At 39.8% G+C, this 17,724-nt stretch overlaps 1 protein-coding gene across 1 annotated transcript in view; it reads left to right on the top strand.

Moving 5' to 3' along the window:
* The window catches only part of mlpha (melanophilin a), a 64,936-nt gene continuing 47,212 nt past the window's right edge, over positions 1-17,724 (top strand). The window contains exons 1-5 of the mRNA XM_062054705.1: positions 1-21; positions 457-578; positions 14,028-14,249; positions 14,323-14,435; positions 15,004-15,048. Of these exons, the coding sequence (XP_061910689.1) occupies positions 469-578; positions 14,028-14,249; positions 14,323-14,435; positions 15,004-15,048 (490 nt within the window). The 5' untranslated portion in view covers positions 1-21; positions 457-468. The remainder of the gene's footprint in view (positions 22-456; positions 579-14,027; positions 14,250-14,322; positions 14,436-15,003; positions 15,049-17,724) is intronic.

Raw genomic sequence — 17,724 nt, 5'->3', positions numbered from 1 at the left:
TCTTCCAGCAGTAACACAGAGGTGAGTTTTCTCTTCCCTTTTTTTTTTTTTTTTTACACAACAAACTTATTCTATTTAACTTTGAATAAAAAAGTATAATAATACTATGTTGACCTTTGTTACTTTTGGATTATTTTTCATGTCATCACAAAATCAACTTTTTAAATAACAAAGATCCTTTTTTGGATCAAATGTTTGTTAAGTGTTCATTTGATAAGTAAGGATATAGATGATTAATGATATGTAAATACGCTATAAAGTTGAATTTTCATATATTATATACTTGTTATTGTTTTCTACTGGGGCTATTTTCTTTTGAAAGATGTCAAAGTTTTACAATTACTTCCAACATTTTAAATCAATTTGATTTTGTATTATTGTTGACATCTATTTAGTAATAAAACTATAATAAAGGGTATTGTTGCTCCCCCACTGACTTGCTTCTTGCCTGCTCAGAGAGGAGTCATTATGGAGCGGAAACTGGATTTGACTCGTTTGACGGACGAAGAAGCCAAACATGTGTGGGACGTGATTCAACGAGACTTTAACCTGCGCAAGAACGAAGAAGATCGACTAGGGTAGGTCTACTTCCTGGCGTGAAATATTATATAAAGTTTTGCTCAGGTCTTTGTAAAAACATGAAAGGTGTTGCAGGTCTCTAGAAAAGAGTCATGTGAGTTGTTGTTCCAATATGACCAGTCAAGGAATGCAAGCGTGAAAACTGGACTCCGTCATGACTGCAGTCACACGGAGCCAACACAAAGACGCTTGTGTCTTCACTGCACACTAATATAGCCATTAGGGCCCAACACACAACCACACACACGCACACGCACACACCCAATTGCACAGCAGATAATGCAAGTTGGAAAATGTCACTCTGGATGATAAACAAGCTTGATTTCATTATCAAAAGTAAATTACAAATATTATCATCTCAAGCATGATTGCATTTTCAGGAAAGAAATGTGATTATCATTAACACAAATATTTCTGTAAGTGCAGATTATAATGAAAATATGCACGTTATGCTGAGTGCTGTCAAGTGATTAAGAAAATGAGCGATTTATATTTTAATTTTTCATGTGTTTTTCTGTTACATATACTGTAATATTGTACATGGTAATTGGGATTTGTTTAATATTGTATATATTATATACAAATATAATATAACATAATAATATAATATATCACTAGATATTATATACCGTATATATAATATGTAAATATTACATATATGTTATATTTTCTATTGCTACTATGGTACATTTTTAGTCTACTTTATACCTGCATTATCCTTCCCATCCTTACTCGTACCATCCTTTGTAACTGAGCTACTGTGTGGAACAATTTCCCTTGTGGATCAATAAAGTTTGTCTAAGTCTAAGTCTAAGTGTTAACAAGCATTAGATGAACAGAAGTCACATGTTCAAAACTTTTACAGCAACACAGTCTGCAAAGCAAGATGTCCATGTGGACCAACCTTTTCATTGCTTTCACACAAAATGCATTTTTTGTCACCAAAATTCAAGTAGTCTTTTCTTAGTTGGTACTTCAGCACCGACAAAATATAATACTTTTCCAATGATACATTCGTTTGTGCAAAACGGTCAAAAACATAATCAAAACCGAATGCTAAGGGATTTGTGCTTCAGCCACATTTTTAAATCTTTACAAAATTCTATAAAATCATTGATGATAACAATAAATAAAAAGAGTACTGTACGTAATCCCAAACAGTATTGAACCTGGCAAAAAAGTACATGCAGAGAAGAAATGTCATTGGGCAGCAGTGAACAGTTGATGCACTAATCCGGACAAATATTACACATTTGAATTATCTAAATTATTCAATTATTTTTTTACATAAACCTCCCATTGAGGTCTAAGTGAATGTATGAAACAGTTTATTATGAAACAGTTTTGGGGATGAGATGAACTGTTTAGCTGAGTTTAGAGTTTTGAAACCTACGACCTAAGCATGGGGATTAACGCTCCAGCAGCAGTGGAGGTCCACGCCCAGGTCTTGGGCGTTGCTGCTGTTGTTGCAGAGGCAATCCATGCAATGGCCATTTCTATGCCTGATGAGGAGGCGTATGTACACGGACAGCATGGCTTTTCTAGCAGGAGCGGAGATCTCTGCACAGGTCCTGGGCATGGCGCAGAGGGCGCTTGTGGAATGACCACATCTACGACCGTCGAGAAAGGCGAGCGCCAGATGGGAGATTCTGTAGCAGGTGAAGAAGGCGAGCAACAGGTGGTTACTTCTGCAGCGGGCGAAGACGGACTCTATGGACAGACTCACTGAAAGAGCAGGCGACAACGTCATGGGCAGATGAGCAGGAAGAGCAGCGAGCAATGACCCAGCTTAGATAGAGGTGGGCGGCGACCCCAAAATGTAGGCACTGAGTAGCAGTACTCCACACCCACTTAAGAGGCGGCTTCCAGATGTCCTCCCTGGCCGGAGCAATGAGCTGTAGACCGGCAGGGTCACCTGGAGCGGGAATAGAGGGAGGGAGGCTTGGAGGAGGGTCGTTGCAGTTCCTCCAAAGCACCGACGTGGAACAGGAATGGGTGGCATTAAAGCCTTGAGCTGGCGTGGCTTAGCAACAGGACTTGGAGACGGAGTCTTGAGCAGCCGGCTGCCGGTACTGGTGTGAGCTGGACTTTGGGAAGCCGGGGAGCTGATACTGGCTCTTGGGTTAGCATGAGCACGCTTGGCAGAGACTGGCTGGCTGCTTTAGTAAATGTGAAATAATCAGTGCAGCCGGCATCGCCACTCGTGATGTTTCAGTGCATGCAGTCAGTCACATGTCAGCAATCCATGCTAGCATCGGGTATGCTCGGTGTAAGCCATGTTTTTGGTGAACCATGTGCTCTGCCATAGTTTTGGATTATCTCCAGGTGGTGGTCAGTTAATAGCTAAACTTTTCTCTTCACCCGCCTGTGCAAAGATCTGTCAGATCTGTTGATATGACTACAACGCTGATCATAGACCTGCGGCCTAGGGTGTCCTGGTGCCAGGTGCACTTATGGATATCCTTATGTTCAAACATGATGTTTGTTATGGCCAAACTGTGATTAGAACAGAAGTCGAATAAATAACACCGAATAGGTTTGGATTGGGGAGGCTGTTCCTCCCAATCACGCCCCTGTTCAAGTCTCGCAGTGGACCTATGGAGTCACTAGTGGGAGTACTCTCCAGTACCCCTGTGAAAGACTCCCAAGAAAGTTGGTACTCAAAACTGCTGTTTGGTGTATGACAGTCGGGACCCTTTTCCCAACCCGAAGGTGGAGGGAAGGAACCCTCTTGTTCAGTGGGGTGATCCCAAAATGTAGGCACATAATAAACCCACACCAAATAAAAATCAACTGTTAGAATGCATTGAGAATGAGTCAAGGATTAGTTTTCTTGCAGGTCTAGAAAGATTATTGTCAAAGGTTTGCAGATATTTTGCACACAAAATCAACATTATTGTCTCATCAGACCAACATCTCTTTGACATAAAATTTGTCAAATTACATTATCAATAATGTAATTTATAAAAGCAATACAGGACTGAAATAATCCAAGTGGGGTGTGGTGGTGGTGCTGGCGGGTGGTGGGGGGGATTGGAAACTTTTGCAATGTAAGTGCATTAAGTCAAGCTAGTGAGCGAAAAGCCACGGCCTGTCAATTCTTAGTGCAGCCCAGCACTTAAAGATGAACTGCACTTTGTTGAAATTTTGGCCATCATCCACAATCCCTATGTGAGTCTCGAACACATGTCTCTTTTCTGTGCATTCTAAACAGTAAACAACTGCTGGTAATGGGGATTGACTTATTTTGCCTAAAAAATCCCTCTAAAAACCTCCAACAACGTTTTATATACACCATGTAAGTGTGTATGTAATGTAGTTACATACATATTCATGATGACATGTAATATTCAAGTATTTTAGTCATTTTAAGCCTTACATTAACTTCTTTACTGGGCACATTTATTTTACATCTACAATAACAACCTCTACTAATCACGGCAGACTTTGTGAAAGCTAACAACGACTACTTTGGGACGGACGATGATCCAGAACCTTATCTCTTTGAGCCTGAATACATGGGCTACAAGTTTTAGAAGCCAGAAGCTAATACGAACATAATACAACAGTGACTTACAATGTACACTCTGACTCGGATGCCGACTTTCAGCACTCGATTTGTACTCTACCTTCAGTGGGTAAATTCAGCATAATCATCCCTCCTCAGTAAAGGCTGCCAACTCTCTGAAACAAATAAATAAATAGGGGATACCTTGTGGGTCTGGTCGACCTGATTATTTTGCCTTTTTTACTTATGTGAAAGGAGTTTTATACTATCTGCAAAGGCTGAATGTAAATCTTTTTGGATCATATGACCCAATGACTGACAGTCTACACACACATACTGTATTTTTTAACTATTTGACTTCAACCAGAATTTGATTAGATGTGCAGGCCTAGTACAAATACATGGGAAAATAATTATTCAGTATTCAATGCTTTTGTGCAAAATAACAAAATGAACAAAATAAAATATGGTAGGAAGGAGATTGACACTACCCCGTTCATCGCGGTTTACCTGACACATGAAACTTGACGAAAATCTCACGGTACAATTATATTACGGTATTAAGCCGTAAAGGACTTAAAAATGTATAGTGTGTAAAATGAAGTGGCAAGAATGTTTAGGATAAACACAACTACTGTAATTGAACACACAAATAATGAAAATGATATTATTACTACAACATATATATATGTATATATATATATATATATGTATATATATATATATATATATATATATATATGTATATATATATATATATATATATATATATATATATATACATATATATATATATATATATATATATATATATATATATATATATATATATATATATATATATATATATATATATATATATATATATATATATGATTATTTATTTATTTAAATATAGTTTCAATTAAAGGCCTACTGAAATGAATTTTTTAAATTTAAACGGGGATAGCAGATTCATTATATGTGTCATACTTGATCATTTCGCGATATTGCCATATTTTTGCTGAAAGGATTTAGTAGAGAACATCGACAATAAAGTTTGCAACTTTTGGTCGCTGATAAAAAAAGCCTTGCCTGTACCGAAAGTAGCGTGACGTCACAGGTTGAAAGGCTCCTCACATTTCCCTATTGTTTACACCAGCAGCGAGAGCGATTTGGACCGAGAAAGCGACGATTACCCCATTAATTTGAGCCAGGATGAAAGATTTGTGGATGAGGAACGTCAGAGTGAAGGACTAGAGTGCAGTGCAGGACACATCTTTTTTTCGCTCTGACCGTAACTTAGGTACAAGCTGGCTCATTGGATTCCACACTCTCTCCTTTTTCTATTGTGGATCACGGATTTGTATTTTAAACCACCTCGGATACTATATCCTCTTGAAAATGAGAGTCGAGAACGCGAAATGGACATTCACAGTGACTTTTATCTCCACGACAATACATCGACGAAGCACTTTAGCTACGGAGCTAACGTGATAGCATCGGGCTTAACTGCATATAGAAACAAAAGAAATAAACCCCTGACTGGAAGGATAGACAGAAAATCAACAATACTATTAAACCATGGACATGTAACTACACGGTTAATGCTTTCCAGCCTGGCGAAGCTTAACAATGCTGTTGCTAACGACGCCATTGAAGCTAACTTAGCAACAGGACCTCACAGAGCTATGCTAAAAACATTAACTATCCACCTACGCCATCCAGCCCTCATCTGCTCATCAACACCCGTGCTCACCTGCGTTCTAGCGATCGACGTCGCGACGAAGGACTTCACCCGATCATCAATGCGGTCGGCGGCTAGCGTCGGATAGCGCGTCTGCTATCCAAGTCAAAGTCCTCCTGGTTGTGTTGCTGCAGCCAGCCGCTAATACACCGATCCCACCTAAAGCTTTCTTCTTTGCAGTCTTCATTGTTCATTAAACAAATTGCAAAAGATTCACCAACACAGATGTCCAGAATACTGTGGAATTTTGCGATGAAAACCGAGCTTTTTGTATTGGATACAATGTGTCCGAATACTTCCGTTTCAACGATTGACGTCACGCGCATACGTCATCATACATAGACGTTTTCAACCGGAAGTTTAGCGGGAAATTTAAAATTGCACTTTATAAGTTAACCCGGCCGTATTGGCATGTGTTGCAATGTTACGATTTCATCATTGATATATAAACTATCAGACTGCGTGGTCGTAGTAGTGGGTTTCAGTAGGCCTTTAAGTGTCTTTAAACTGACAATATAAACCTCCAGTAAAACAAATGTAAACCAATAATGGTCATGTTAGTGTCTTTCAACTTTTACTACAGAAAAACAGTGTCCTTTGTAGTGGACATCTTATATCACTTTGAAAAATTATTCTCACAAAAAGTTACCTGACAATTTGACGTTTAATAATGTAAATACCTCACAATTTGATGCTTGGCCTCGTTGGCATCAAATTTATTTTCCGGGTGACGGTTTATCAAGTAGCTTCTCATATTACCTGTGTTCCCTGCAGTGCAGTGTCACCAAACTTTTTTTTGGGCCGCACTGCCACCTGGCGCATTTCCTACTGAAAACATGGATACCAAATCAATTTAGACCACAAGTTGTTATTGGAAAAAAATGTGAATTAAAACATGACAACTTCTGACCGTCTTTATGGGCCGTCTTGGAAACTTTCCAGATGAAGGCGGCAATTTTGCCTTGTAGGACGTAGACCAATGAGGTTTTGTTTTTGCCAGGTTTTGTTTGTCTGTCTAACAGCAGATTGGATAGATTTAAATGAAAACTTCAGGAAATGTCGGAAAAATCAATCCCTTCTCTCTCTCATGTCTCAGTATTATTGTGATGATTTTGATGCCCGTACTATCCACTTTAGCTGTCAGATGGTAGTAGATTGTTGAATATCTTAAAATGTGTTTTGTGGCAATTCCATCTTTGACCACAGCGTCAGTTGCTATGTAGAGTGGCACTTTCCATTTATTTTCAAAATGGTCAACCCCCCACCTAAATATTGTTTTTCTAGATAGAGATATTTCCTGCTTAACTTAAAAGAATACAAATTAAACAGACAAATCTTCTGCTTAAGAGTTCAATTTTAGTGTGCAGCTTCATGGTAGAGAAGGTGTCTTCAAGTTTCATCGGTATGAGAACTACTGTACTTTGTAAAAGGTTAGATTTTTGTCTTTTATTTATATGACTGGCTACATTTAAATTAGATATACTGCGGCCATGGTCGTCATGCTATATTGTGATCATTTGTCATTAAATATTAGCATAATGTCAGAATTCAACACTTATTTAACTATTAGGAGTTGCAGAAAATATCACTTGACTCTTTAGTGAGTTACTGAATCACCAGCTAACCGTAGGTGACCCCTGTAGTGTCAATATCTTAAAGTGTAGTGTTTATGTTTAACAAGTTAGATACATAACTAGTGTTCTGAGGACACAACATCATTATTATAACAACATAAGTAAAGTTGCTAAATGATGCTTCGAAAAAAAGTGCGCTAACAAGTAAAGATGTCCGATAATATCGGACTGCCGATATTATCGGCCGATAAATGCTTTAAAATCGGAAATTATCGGTATCGGTTTCAAAATTATCGGTATCGGTTTCAAAAAGTAAAATGTATAACTTTTTAAAACGCTGCTGTGTACACGGACCTAGGGAGAAGTACAAAGCACCAATAAACCTTAAAGGCACTGCCTTTGCGTGCCGGCCTAGTCACAAAATATCTACGGCTTCTCACACACACAAGTGAATGCAATGCATACTTGGTCAACAGCCATACAGGTCACACTGAGGGCGGCTTTATGAACAACTTTAACACTGTTACAAATATGCGCCACACTGTGAACCCACACCAAACAAGAATGACAAACACGTTTCGGGAGAACATACGAACCGTAACACAACATAAACACAACAGAACAAATACTGCAGCACTAACTAATCCAGGACGCTACAATATACACCCCCAATACTCCCCCGCCCCCACCTCAACACCGCCCCCCCAAACCCCGCCCATCTCCACCTCACCCTCCCCATGCTCTCTCAGGGAGAGCATGTCCCAAATTCCAAGCTGCTGTTTTGAGGCATGTTAAAAAAAATAATGCACTTTGTGACTTCAATAATAAATATGGCAGTGCCATGTTGGCATTTTTTTCCATAACTTCAGTTGATTTATTTTTGGAAAACCTTGTTACATTGTTTAATGCATCCAGCGGGGCATCACAACAAAATTAGGCATAATAATGTGTTAATTAAACAATTGTATATATCGGTATCGGTTGATATCGGAATCGGTAATTAAGAGTTGGACAATATCGGAATATCGGCAAAAAAGCCATTATCGGACATCTCTACTAGCAAGTCTAATAAATAGTCGAACTGCAGTGGGTTTGACAGGCCTGCGGCAACTGGTGTCAAAGCTGTAGTCAATGGAATTTATTGATATTTTACAGACTATTTTTTTCTCACGGTAATATTAACACAAGATAAAGTGCGTATTTGACAACCAATATGGAACGCATACTCAAAAACGTGACGAGTCCATTTTTTAACCCTAAAAATACCACGTCTTCCTGTCTTCAGGTCTGAATTGAATTTCACATTCGATCAACTTCTCAGCATATGGCAACAACTTTCTACTATACAAGACAGTATGATTTATAATCTTGTATAATCTCCAAACTCAGAGGCAAGTACGCAGCAGCAGCTCAGTACCAAGTTTACCTCTCGGTAGTGGTCGGACGTGCAGTGTGAGTATCTCTGTGGCCAAGGGGCTGTGTTACTAAAAGTCAATCAATCAATCAATGTTTATTTATATAGCCCTAAATCACAAGTGTCTCAAAGGGCTGCACAAGCCACAACTACATCCTCGGTACAGAGCCCACATACGGGCAAGGAAAAACTCACCCCAGTGGGACGTCGGTGAATGACTATGAGAAACCTTGGAGAGGACCGCATATGTGGGTAACCCCCCCCCCTCTAGGGGAGACCGAAAGCAATGGATGTCGAGTGGGTCTGACATATTATTGTGAAAGTCCAGTCCACAGTGGATCCAACACATCAGCGAGAGTCCAGTCCATAGTGGGGCCAGCAGGAAACCATCCCGAGCGGAGACGGGTCAGCAGCGCAGAGATGTCCCCAACCGATGCACAGGCTAGTGGTCCACCCGGGGTCCCGACTCTGGACAGCCAGCACTTCATCCATGGCCACCGGACCTATGCAACTCCCCCTCGCAATGGACAGGGGAGAAGAGGAGAGAAGAAAAGAAACGGCAGATCAACTGGTCTAAAAAAGGGGGGTCTATTTAAAGGCTAGATTATACAAATGAGTTTTAAGATGGGACTTAAATGCTTCTACTGAGGTAGCATCTCTAACTGTTACCGGGAGGGCATTCCAGAGTACTGGAGCCCGAATAGAAAACGCTCTACAGCCCGCAGACTTTTTTTTGGCTCTGGGAATCACTAATAAGCCGGAGTTCTTTGAACGCAGATTTCTTGTCGGGACATATGGTACAATACAATCGGCGAGATAGGCTGGAGCTAAACCGTGTAGTATTTTATACGTAAGTAGTAAAACCTTAAAGTCGCATCTTAAGTGCACAGGAAGCCAGTGCAGGTGAGCCAGTATAGGCGTAATATGATCAAACTTTCTTGTTTTTGTCAAAAGTCTTGCAGCCGCGTTTTGTACCAACTGTAATCTTTTAATGCTAGACATAGGGAGACCCGAAAATAATACGTTACAGTAATCGAGACGAGACGTAACGAACGCATGAATAATGGTCTCAGCGTCGCTAGTGGACAAGATGGAGCGAATTTTAGCGATATTACGGAGATGAAAGAAGGCCGTTTTAGTAACACTCTTAATGTGTGACTCAAACGAGAGAGTTGGGTCGAAGATAATACCCAGATTCTTTACCGAGTCGCCTTGTGTAATTGTTTGGTTGTCAAATGTTAAGGTGGTATTATTAAATAGATGTCGGTGTCTAGCAGGACCGATAATCAGCATTTCCGTTTTCTTAGCGTTGAGTTGCAAAAAGTTAGCGGACATCCATTGTTTAATTTCATTAAGACACGCCTCCAGCTGACTACAATCCGGCGTGTTGGTCAGCTTTAGGGGCATGTAGAGTTGAGTGTCATCAGCATAACAGTGAAAGCTAACACCGTACTTGCGTATGATGTCACCTAGCGGCAGCATGTAAATACTAAAGAGTGCAGGGTCAAGAACCGAACCCTGGGGAACTCCGCACGTTACCTTGACATAGTCCGAGGTCACATTGTTATGGGAGACGCACTGCATCCTGTCAGTAAGATAAGAGTTAAACCAAGACAAGGCTAAGTCTGACATACCAATACGTGTTTTGATACGCTCTAATAAAATATTATGATCGACGGTATCGAAAGCGGCGCTAAGATCAAAAGTAGTTCCTATTAGTTAGCTCTTACAATAACAATATAGTTTGGTCGATATGACGGTCACAGCATGTAAATTGGCGGTTTTTGGATGTATTTTAGAGAGCTTTGTAGGTGTGAATGTGATGTTTGTATATCTGTGTCCTGTGAGTGGCTGATAACCAGTACAGGATGTAAAATGTCTACCGCTCACCTCAACCCTAAACAGGGGTAGAAATGGACACCAGAATGTCTTCCGGGACGACAAGTCACATTTGTCATGTGACATGAACACATGTCACATTATCAAACACTGTTTTGGAATTTTCCAATTAAATAAATAAATATCCAGAGGAAACTAAGTATTTATTTGAGCACTCAAAAAACATCAGATTACAAAGGAGAAAGGTTTTATGCTGCAATGGAAAGGAGGACAAGAGCAAAAGAGTGAGTGAGTGAGAAAGAGTAAGAGAAAGTCAAAAACACACTTTCAGAACTTTAAAGCTTTTGGAAGTGAGAGGGGGGAGGGGTGGGGAATGTCCTGTCTCCTGGGAGGGGGAGAGAGAAGACGATGGATGAATACAAACTATCTGATTTTGGATATCTTGTATTTTGGTTAAGCATTGGGTAAGGCAGTTAGACTTAGACTTACACTTCCTTTTTCAAATTTGAACTTTACAGTACAGATAAGAACGGAATTTCGTTGCATTAGCTCATGGTAGTGCAGGATAAAAAAGCAATAAGGTGCAGATATAAATAAATAGATTACTGTACAGATAAATATATTGCACTTTTGCATATGCATCCACGTTTATGGATGTATATTATATTGTTATCATATATATATATATATATATATATATATATATATATATATATATATATATATATATATATATATATATATATATATGTATATATATATATATATATATATATATATATATATATATATATATATATATATATATATATATATATATATATATATATATATATATATATAAATAAATCAATCAATCAATGTATATTTATATAGCCCTAAATCACAAAAGTCTCAAAGGGCTGCACAAGCCACAACGACATCCTCGGCACAGAGCCCACACAAGGGACGTCCATGTGAATGACTATGAGAAACCTTGGGGAGGATCGCATATGTGGGTAACCCCCCCTCTAAGTACAGTTCCTAGTGGATCCACATAACGGTGAGAGTCCAGTCCATAGTGGGGCCAGCAGAAGACCATCCAATGTCTATATTAGCTATAATAGCCTACTATCAAAATTACTTTAAAAGTCTTATATAAGTGTTATAATGAAGGCAACACATGACGTAAGTGTCTATATTAGCTATAATAGCCTACTATCAAAATGACTATGTGTCGCAGGCTGAAGCAAATCTTCGTTGACAGAAATGTTGAAATTTTACATTTATTTTACACATTTTTACAACATTAGAAACCATTAGTAAATCAGAGGCTACTCATAAGGTGAGATAACTCCTGGAAATTACTGGCTTTTAATGGCCAAAGGTATAGATGTGTGTGTCCAAGTTAAAGGAAACGCCAGGCTGTCTTCTTTTAATAGATTTATTACAATCTTTGGCAAGCAAGACATGCACATCTAAATTATATACAAAGGGGACAAAAGTAAAGGATATTAGATGAGCTCAAATATACCTAAAAATAAGGCATAATGATGCAATATGTACATACAGCTAGCCAAATAGCATGTTAGCATTGATTAGTTTGCAGTCATGCACTGACCAAATATGTCTGATTAGCACTCCAACAAGTCAATAACATCAACAAAGCTCACCTTTGTGCATTCACGCACAGCATAAAACTTTTGGTGGACAAAAGGAGACAAAGAAGGAGTGGAAGATTTTACATGTAAACAAACTGTTGCATCACAGTCCACACTATGGTGGGTTCAATAACCGCCGAAATTAGTAGGACAAAACAATGTTCACCAAATACTCTCATCAGTGAAGCATACACACAAACATATTAAACAGTGGGCTTTCTAACAATTGGGAAAGTTTGTGCCATGTTTGTCCTCAAACAAAAAACATACTAAAACAAAAAATATATATTTTTCCCGCATCTTTTTCCATTTTCAATCCTTTTTAAAAAATGCTCTAGGGAGTCACTAGTGCTACACTTGCTGACCCCCGCCTTAAACAATAACCTGTCAAGCCATAACAGGAATATGTCCATCTCCCTCCATCCTCCCTTTGTCCACTGCTGAATTCTTTAGTCATGCATTCATCGACTCCAGAGTGGATTATGACGCATCTTCCTGCGGTTCTTCTTCCAAAATCATGCATATTTCCAGGCTGACCATATTCTGAAATCCCAAAAAGAGGACACATATATGCGTGCCAAGGCGGGCAGCACACCAAGGCCGGGACTAGGTGAAAATTTGCCAATGATACTTGAAATTGCTTTATAAATAATGTGTTTATTTAAAAATGCATTTTTTCTCCTCTGTTGACAGCAGAAGACAAATTTGTATACATAAGTAAATGTATTCAGTTATAAACATTCATTCACTTTCTTCTTTCCTTCATGGATCTAAACTTTACCGCTGCTGGTAGTTTTTTCTATGTTTTTATTTAATAAGTTGTAGGTGTATTTATTTCAGTATAAAAGTGTAAAAAGTGTTTTGCTTCGGTCATGAAATGATGATAATGGTGTGCCAGGGCATACATACATACTATATTGTAGCGTCCTGGAAGAGTTAGTGCTGCAAGGGGTTCTGGGTATTAGTTCTGTTGTGTTTATGTTGTGTTACGGTGCGGATGTTCTCCCGAAATGTGTTTGTCATTCTTGTTTGGTGTGGGTTCACAGTGTGGCGCATATTTGTAACAGTGTTAAAGTTGTTTACACGGCTACCCTCAGTGTGACCTGTATGGCTGTTGACCAAGTATGCATTGCATTCGCTTGAGCGTGTGAAAAGCCGTAGATATTACGTGACTGGGCCGGCACGCGAAGGCAGTGCCTTTACGGCACGCAAAGGCAGTGCCTTTAAGGCACGCCCCCAATATTGTTGTCTTGGTGGAAATCGGGAGAATGGTTGCCCCGGGAGATTTTCGGGAGGGGCACTGAAATTCGGGAGTCTCCCGGGAAAAAGTCGGGAGGGTTGGCAAGTATGTCAATCAATCCACTCCCTCGCTCTCTCGCTCTCTCTGTCTCTGCCCCTCCCTCACGAATGCTGCTGCTGTGCACACCTTCACAATTTGTTTTGTTTTTAACCCCTTCTTAACCCTGGACGTACATTGAAAATACACGCAACACTGACTCAAAATGCCGGACATTTGAGGCATTTAAGTAACCCCGCCCGGACAGTCCCGCAAAAGAGGACATGTCCGGGGAAAAGAGGACTAATATTTCTCAACTTCATACTCTGCTGCTCACCTCTGGAAGCGTCTCCTCCTGTCCGTCCGCATCCTTACAACTTCGAGAAACTGTTAAAAAGAATGGATTTGTGTTGTAAAGTGCTATAGACCTGAAATATAGGAGTATTCTGACAAAATGCTGGTGTTCCACAGGAAGCTGAAGGACTCCATTGACAAGGAGGACACAAAACGAGAGCTGCTGGGCTCCCAGAACCAACTGGCCGACTCGTTGTGCATTCGCTGCCTGCAGCCCTTTAAGTTCCTAGTCAACAGCAAGCGTCAGTGCCTGGACTGCCGCTCGTTCATCTGCAAGTCATGTAGCCGCTACAACAAGAAGGAGCACGGCTGGGTGTGCGACAACTGCCGCATGACCAGGTGAGCCACGCCCACCTTCCTGGCACAATCTGCATTCACTGTGCGGGCTTCATCAGCGTCTTCTCTCCTCCAGAGTCCTGAAGATCGGCACCCTGGGGTGGTACCACGACAACGTCCGTAATCGCTTTAAGCGCTTCGGCAGCGCCAAGGTGATGAGATCACTTTACAAAAGGCTGAACGGAGAAGGTGATTGTCATTATTTATTCACTCTTCAATCAAGCAGATGTTTCCAATTTATTTTTTTTAAGCTGCTGTCACTTTGCCTTTGCTCAGAAACAGAAGATGAAAATCAGCTTGTTTTACATTGTCTATGCAATACAATAACCGTATTGTACAATGTACATGTGTCAAATATATAATTAGTACACTAAAAAACACACAAATTGCAAAAAATGTTAAAGTGATTGTGTTGCAAATATCACATGCTAACAGCTACCTGCTCAGTGGCCTTGTGGTTGGAATGTCCGCCCTGAGATCGGTAGGTCGTGAGTTCAAACCCCGGCTGAGTCATACCAAAGACTATAAAAGTGTGACCCATGGCACTGAGCATCAAGAGTTGGAATTGGGGGTTAAATTACCAAAATTATTCCCGGGCGCGGCCACCACTGCTGCTCACTGCTCCCCTCACCTCCCAAGGGGTGAACAAGGGTATGGGTCAAATGCAAAGGTTAATTTCATCACACTTAGTGTGTGTGTGACAATCATTGGTACTTTAACTATAACTTCCATGCTAATAAAGGGTTTCTTACGCCAGGTGGACGTGATGATGACACTCAGAGCATGCCAGATGTCCGCAGCCGTAAGTACTTCATTACCTCACAATTCACCACAGAGAAACAAAAGCCCATTTTCTAATAATGTCCAAGCAATTGTATTTCTTGGTAAATATAGTCCCTGGTACTACAAACCCCGTTTCCATATGAGTTGGGAAATTGTGTTAGATGTAAATATAAACGGAATACAATGATTTGCAAATCCTTTTCAACCCATATTCAATTGAATGCACTACAAAGACAAGATATTTGATGTTCAAACTCATAAACTTTTTTTTTTTTTGCAAATAATAATTAACTCAGAATTTCATGGCTGCAATACGTGCCAAAGTAGTTGGGAAAGGGCATGTTCACCACTGTGTTACATCACCTTTTCTTTTAACAACACTCAATAAACGATTGGGAACTGAGGAAACTAATTGTTGAAGCTTTGAAAGTGGAATTCGTTCCCATTCTTGTTTTATGTAGAGCTTCAGTCGTTCAGCAGTCGGGGTCTCCGCTGTCGTATTTTACGCTTCATAATGCGCCACACATTTTTGATGGGAGACAGGTCTGGACTGCAGGCGGGCCAGGAAAGTACCCGCACTCTTTTTTTACGAAGCCACGCTGTTGTAACACGTGCTGAATGTGGCTTGGCATTGTCTTGCTGAAATAAGCAGGGGCGTCCATGAAAAAGACGGCGCTTAGATGGCAGCATATGTTGTTCCAAAACCTGTATGTACCTTTCAGCATTGATGGTGCCTTCACAGATGTGTAAGTTACCCATGCCTTGGGCACTAATGCACCCCCATACCATCACAGATGCTGGCTTTTCAACTTTGCGTCGATAACAGTCTGGGTGGTTCGCTTCCCCTTTGGTCCGGAGGACACAATGTCGAATATTTCCAAAAACAATTTGAAATGTGGACTCATCAGACCACAGAACACTTTTCCACTTTGCATGAGTCCATCTTAGATGATCTCGGGCCCAGAGAAGCCGGCATTGTTCGGATGTTGTTGATAAATGGCTTTTGTAGTATATATCTGTATCATGAATCAATTTAAGTGGACCCCGACTTAAACAAGTTGAAAAACTTATTCGGGTGTTACCATTTACTGGTCAATTGTACGGAATATGTACTTCACTGTGCAACCTACTAATAAAAGTCTCAATCAATCAAAAAAAAAAAGCTTTGCATAGTAGAGCTTTAACTTGCACTTACAGATGTAGCGACGAACTGTATTTAGTGACAGTAGTTTTCTGAAGTATTCCTGAGTCCATGTGGTGATATCCTTTAGAGATTGATGTCGGTTTTTGATACAGTGCCGTCTGAGGGATCGAAGGTCACGGTCATTCAATGTTGGTTTCCGGCCATGCCGCTTACGTGGAGTGATTTCTCCAGATTCTCTGAACCTTTTGATGATATTATGGACCGTAGATGTTGAAATCCCTAAATTTCTTGCAATTGCACTTTGAGAGACGTTGTTCTTAAACTGTTTGACTATTTGTTCACGCAGTTGTGGACAAAGGGGTGTACCTCGCCCCATCTTTTCTTGTGAAAGACTGAGCATTTTTTGGGAAGCTTTTTTTCATACCCAATCATGGCACCCACCTGTTCCCAATTAGCCTGCACACCTGTGGGATGTTCCAAATAAGTGTTTGATGAGCATTCCTCAACTTTATCAGTATTTATTGCCACCTTTGCCAACTTCTTTGTCACGTGTTGCTGGCATCAAATTCTAAAGTTAATGATTATTTGCAAAAAAAAAAATGTTTATCAGTTTGAACATCACATATCTGAATATGTGTTGAAAATGATTTGCAAATCATTGTATTCCGTTTATATTTACATCTAACACAATTTCCCAACTCATATGGAAACAGGGTTTGTAAAAGGTTCCTGTGGTCCATTTGTGTTTTATGTTTCCACAAGCAGGATTTTTGTATTGTAAATTAATGATGACATGTTCAATTGAACTGAACTAACTTACTAAACATTAATGTACTCACATTTTACAAATAATATTTTGTAATACTACAACATTCATAGATATCATAATAGCAAACAACACAATGACAAATTAGTAAGAAAAGGAATGGACACTATTTGCTCAAACTGTTTATTGTAAGACTAAAGCCATCAAGTGGTGGACATGTTATCACAGTTTCAGTTCAGTTTCAGTTTATTTCGAACATGCATACAATACAATGTTTTGCATCACACAGTTCCAGTCGTTTCATTACAGCACTTCCGAAAAGTAGTAGGAAGAAGCAGAGCTTATTTAATCCTACCCCTTTTTGTTCCATATCAATTTGATCCAATTTCCTTGTTCTCTGTAACAGAACAGTGAACAGATAAATAATAAATAAATAATGTACCGTAGTAAACATACAAATATTAAATACATAAATAATCTTTGTCTCAATAAATCACATGGTTCACCTTACCACAAAATATTACTCATCCCAACTTTGCATCTTCCGCCTGGTCCTCCAGAAATAACAAACAATTGAAATGGATTATAATAAGGTGGCGACTTGTCCAGGGTGTACCCCACCTTCCGCCCGAATGCCGCTAGGATAGGCTCCAGCACAGAGACAAGCAGTGGAAAATGGATGGATGGATGTATTATCAGTGGCCTAGTGGTTAGAGTGTCCGCCCTGAGATCGGTAGGTTGGAGTTCAAATCCCAGCCGAGTCATACCAAAGACTATAAAAATGG

This window comes from Entelurus aequoreus, linkage group LG07 (assembly GCF_033978785.1).
Source record: "Entelurus aequoreus isolate RoL-2023_Sb linkage group LG07, RoL_Eaeq_v1.1, whole genome shotgun sequence".
Taxonomy (NCBI): Eukaryota; Metazoa; Chordata; class Actinopteri; order Syngnathiformes; family Syngnathidae; genus Entelurus; species Entelurus aequoreus.
Note: the sequence above shows the minus strand (reverse complement) of the source record. Positions and strands in the feature narration are given on the sequence as shown.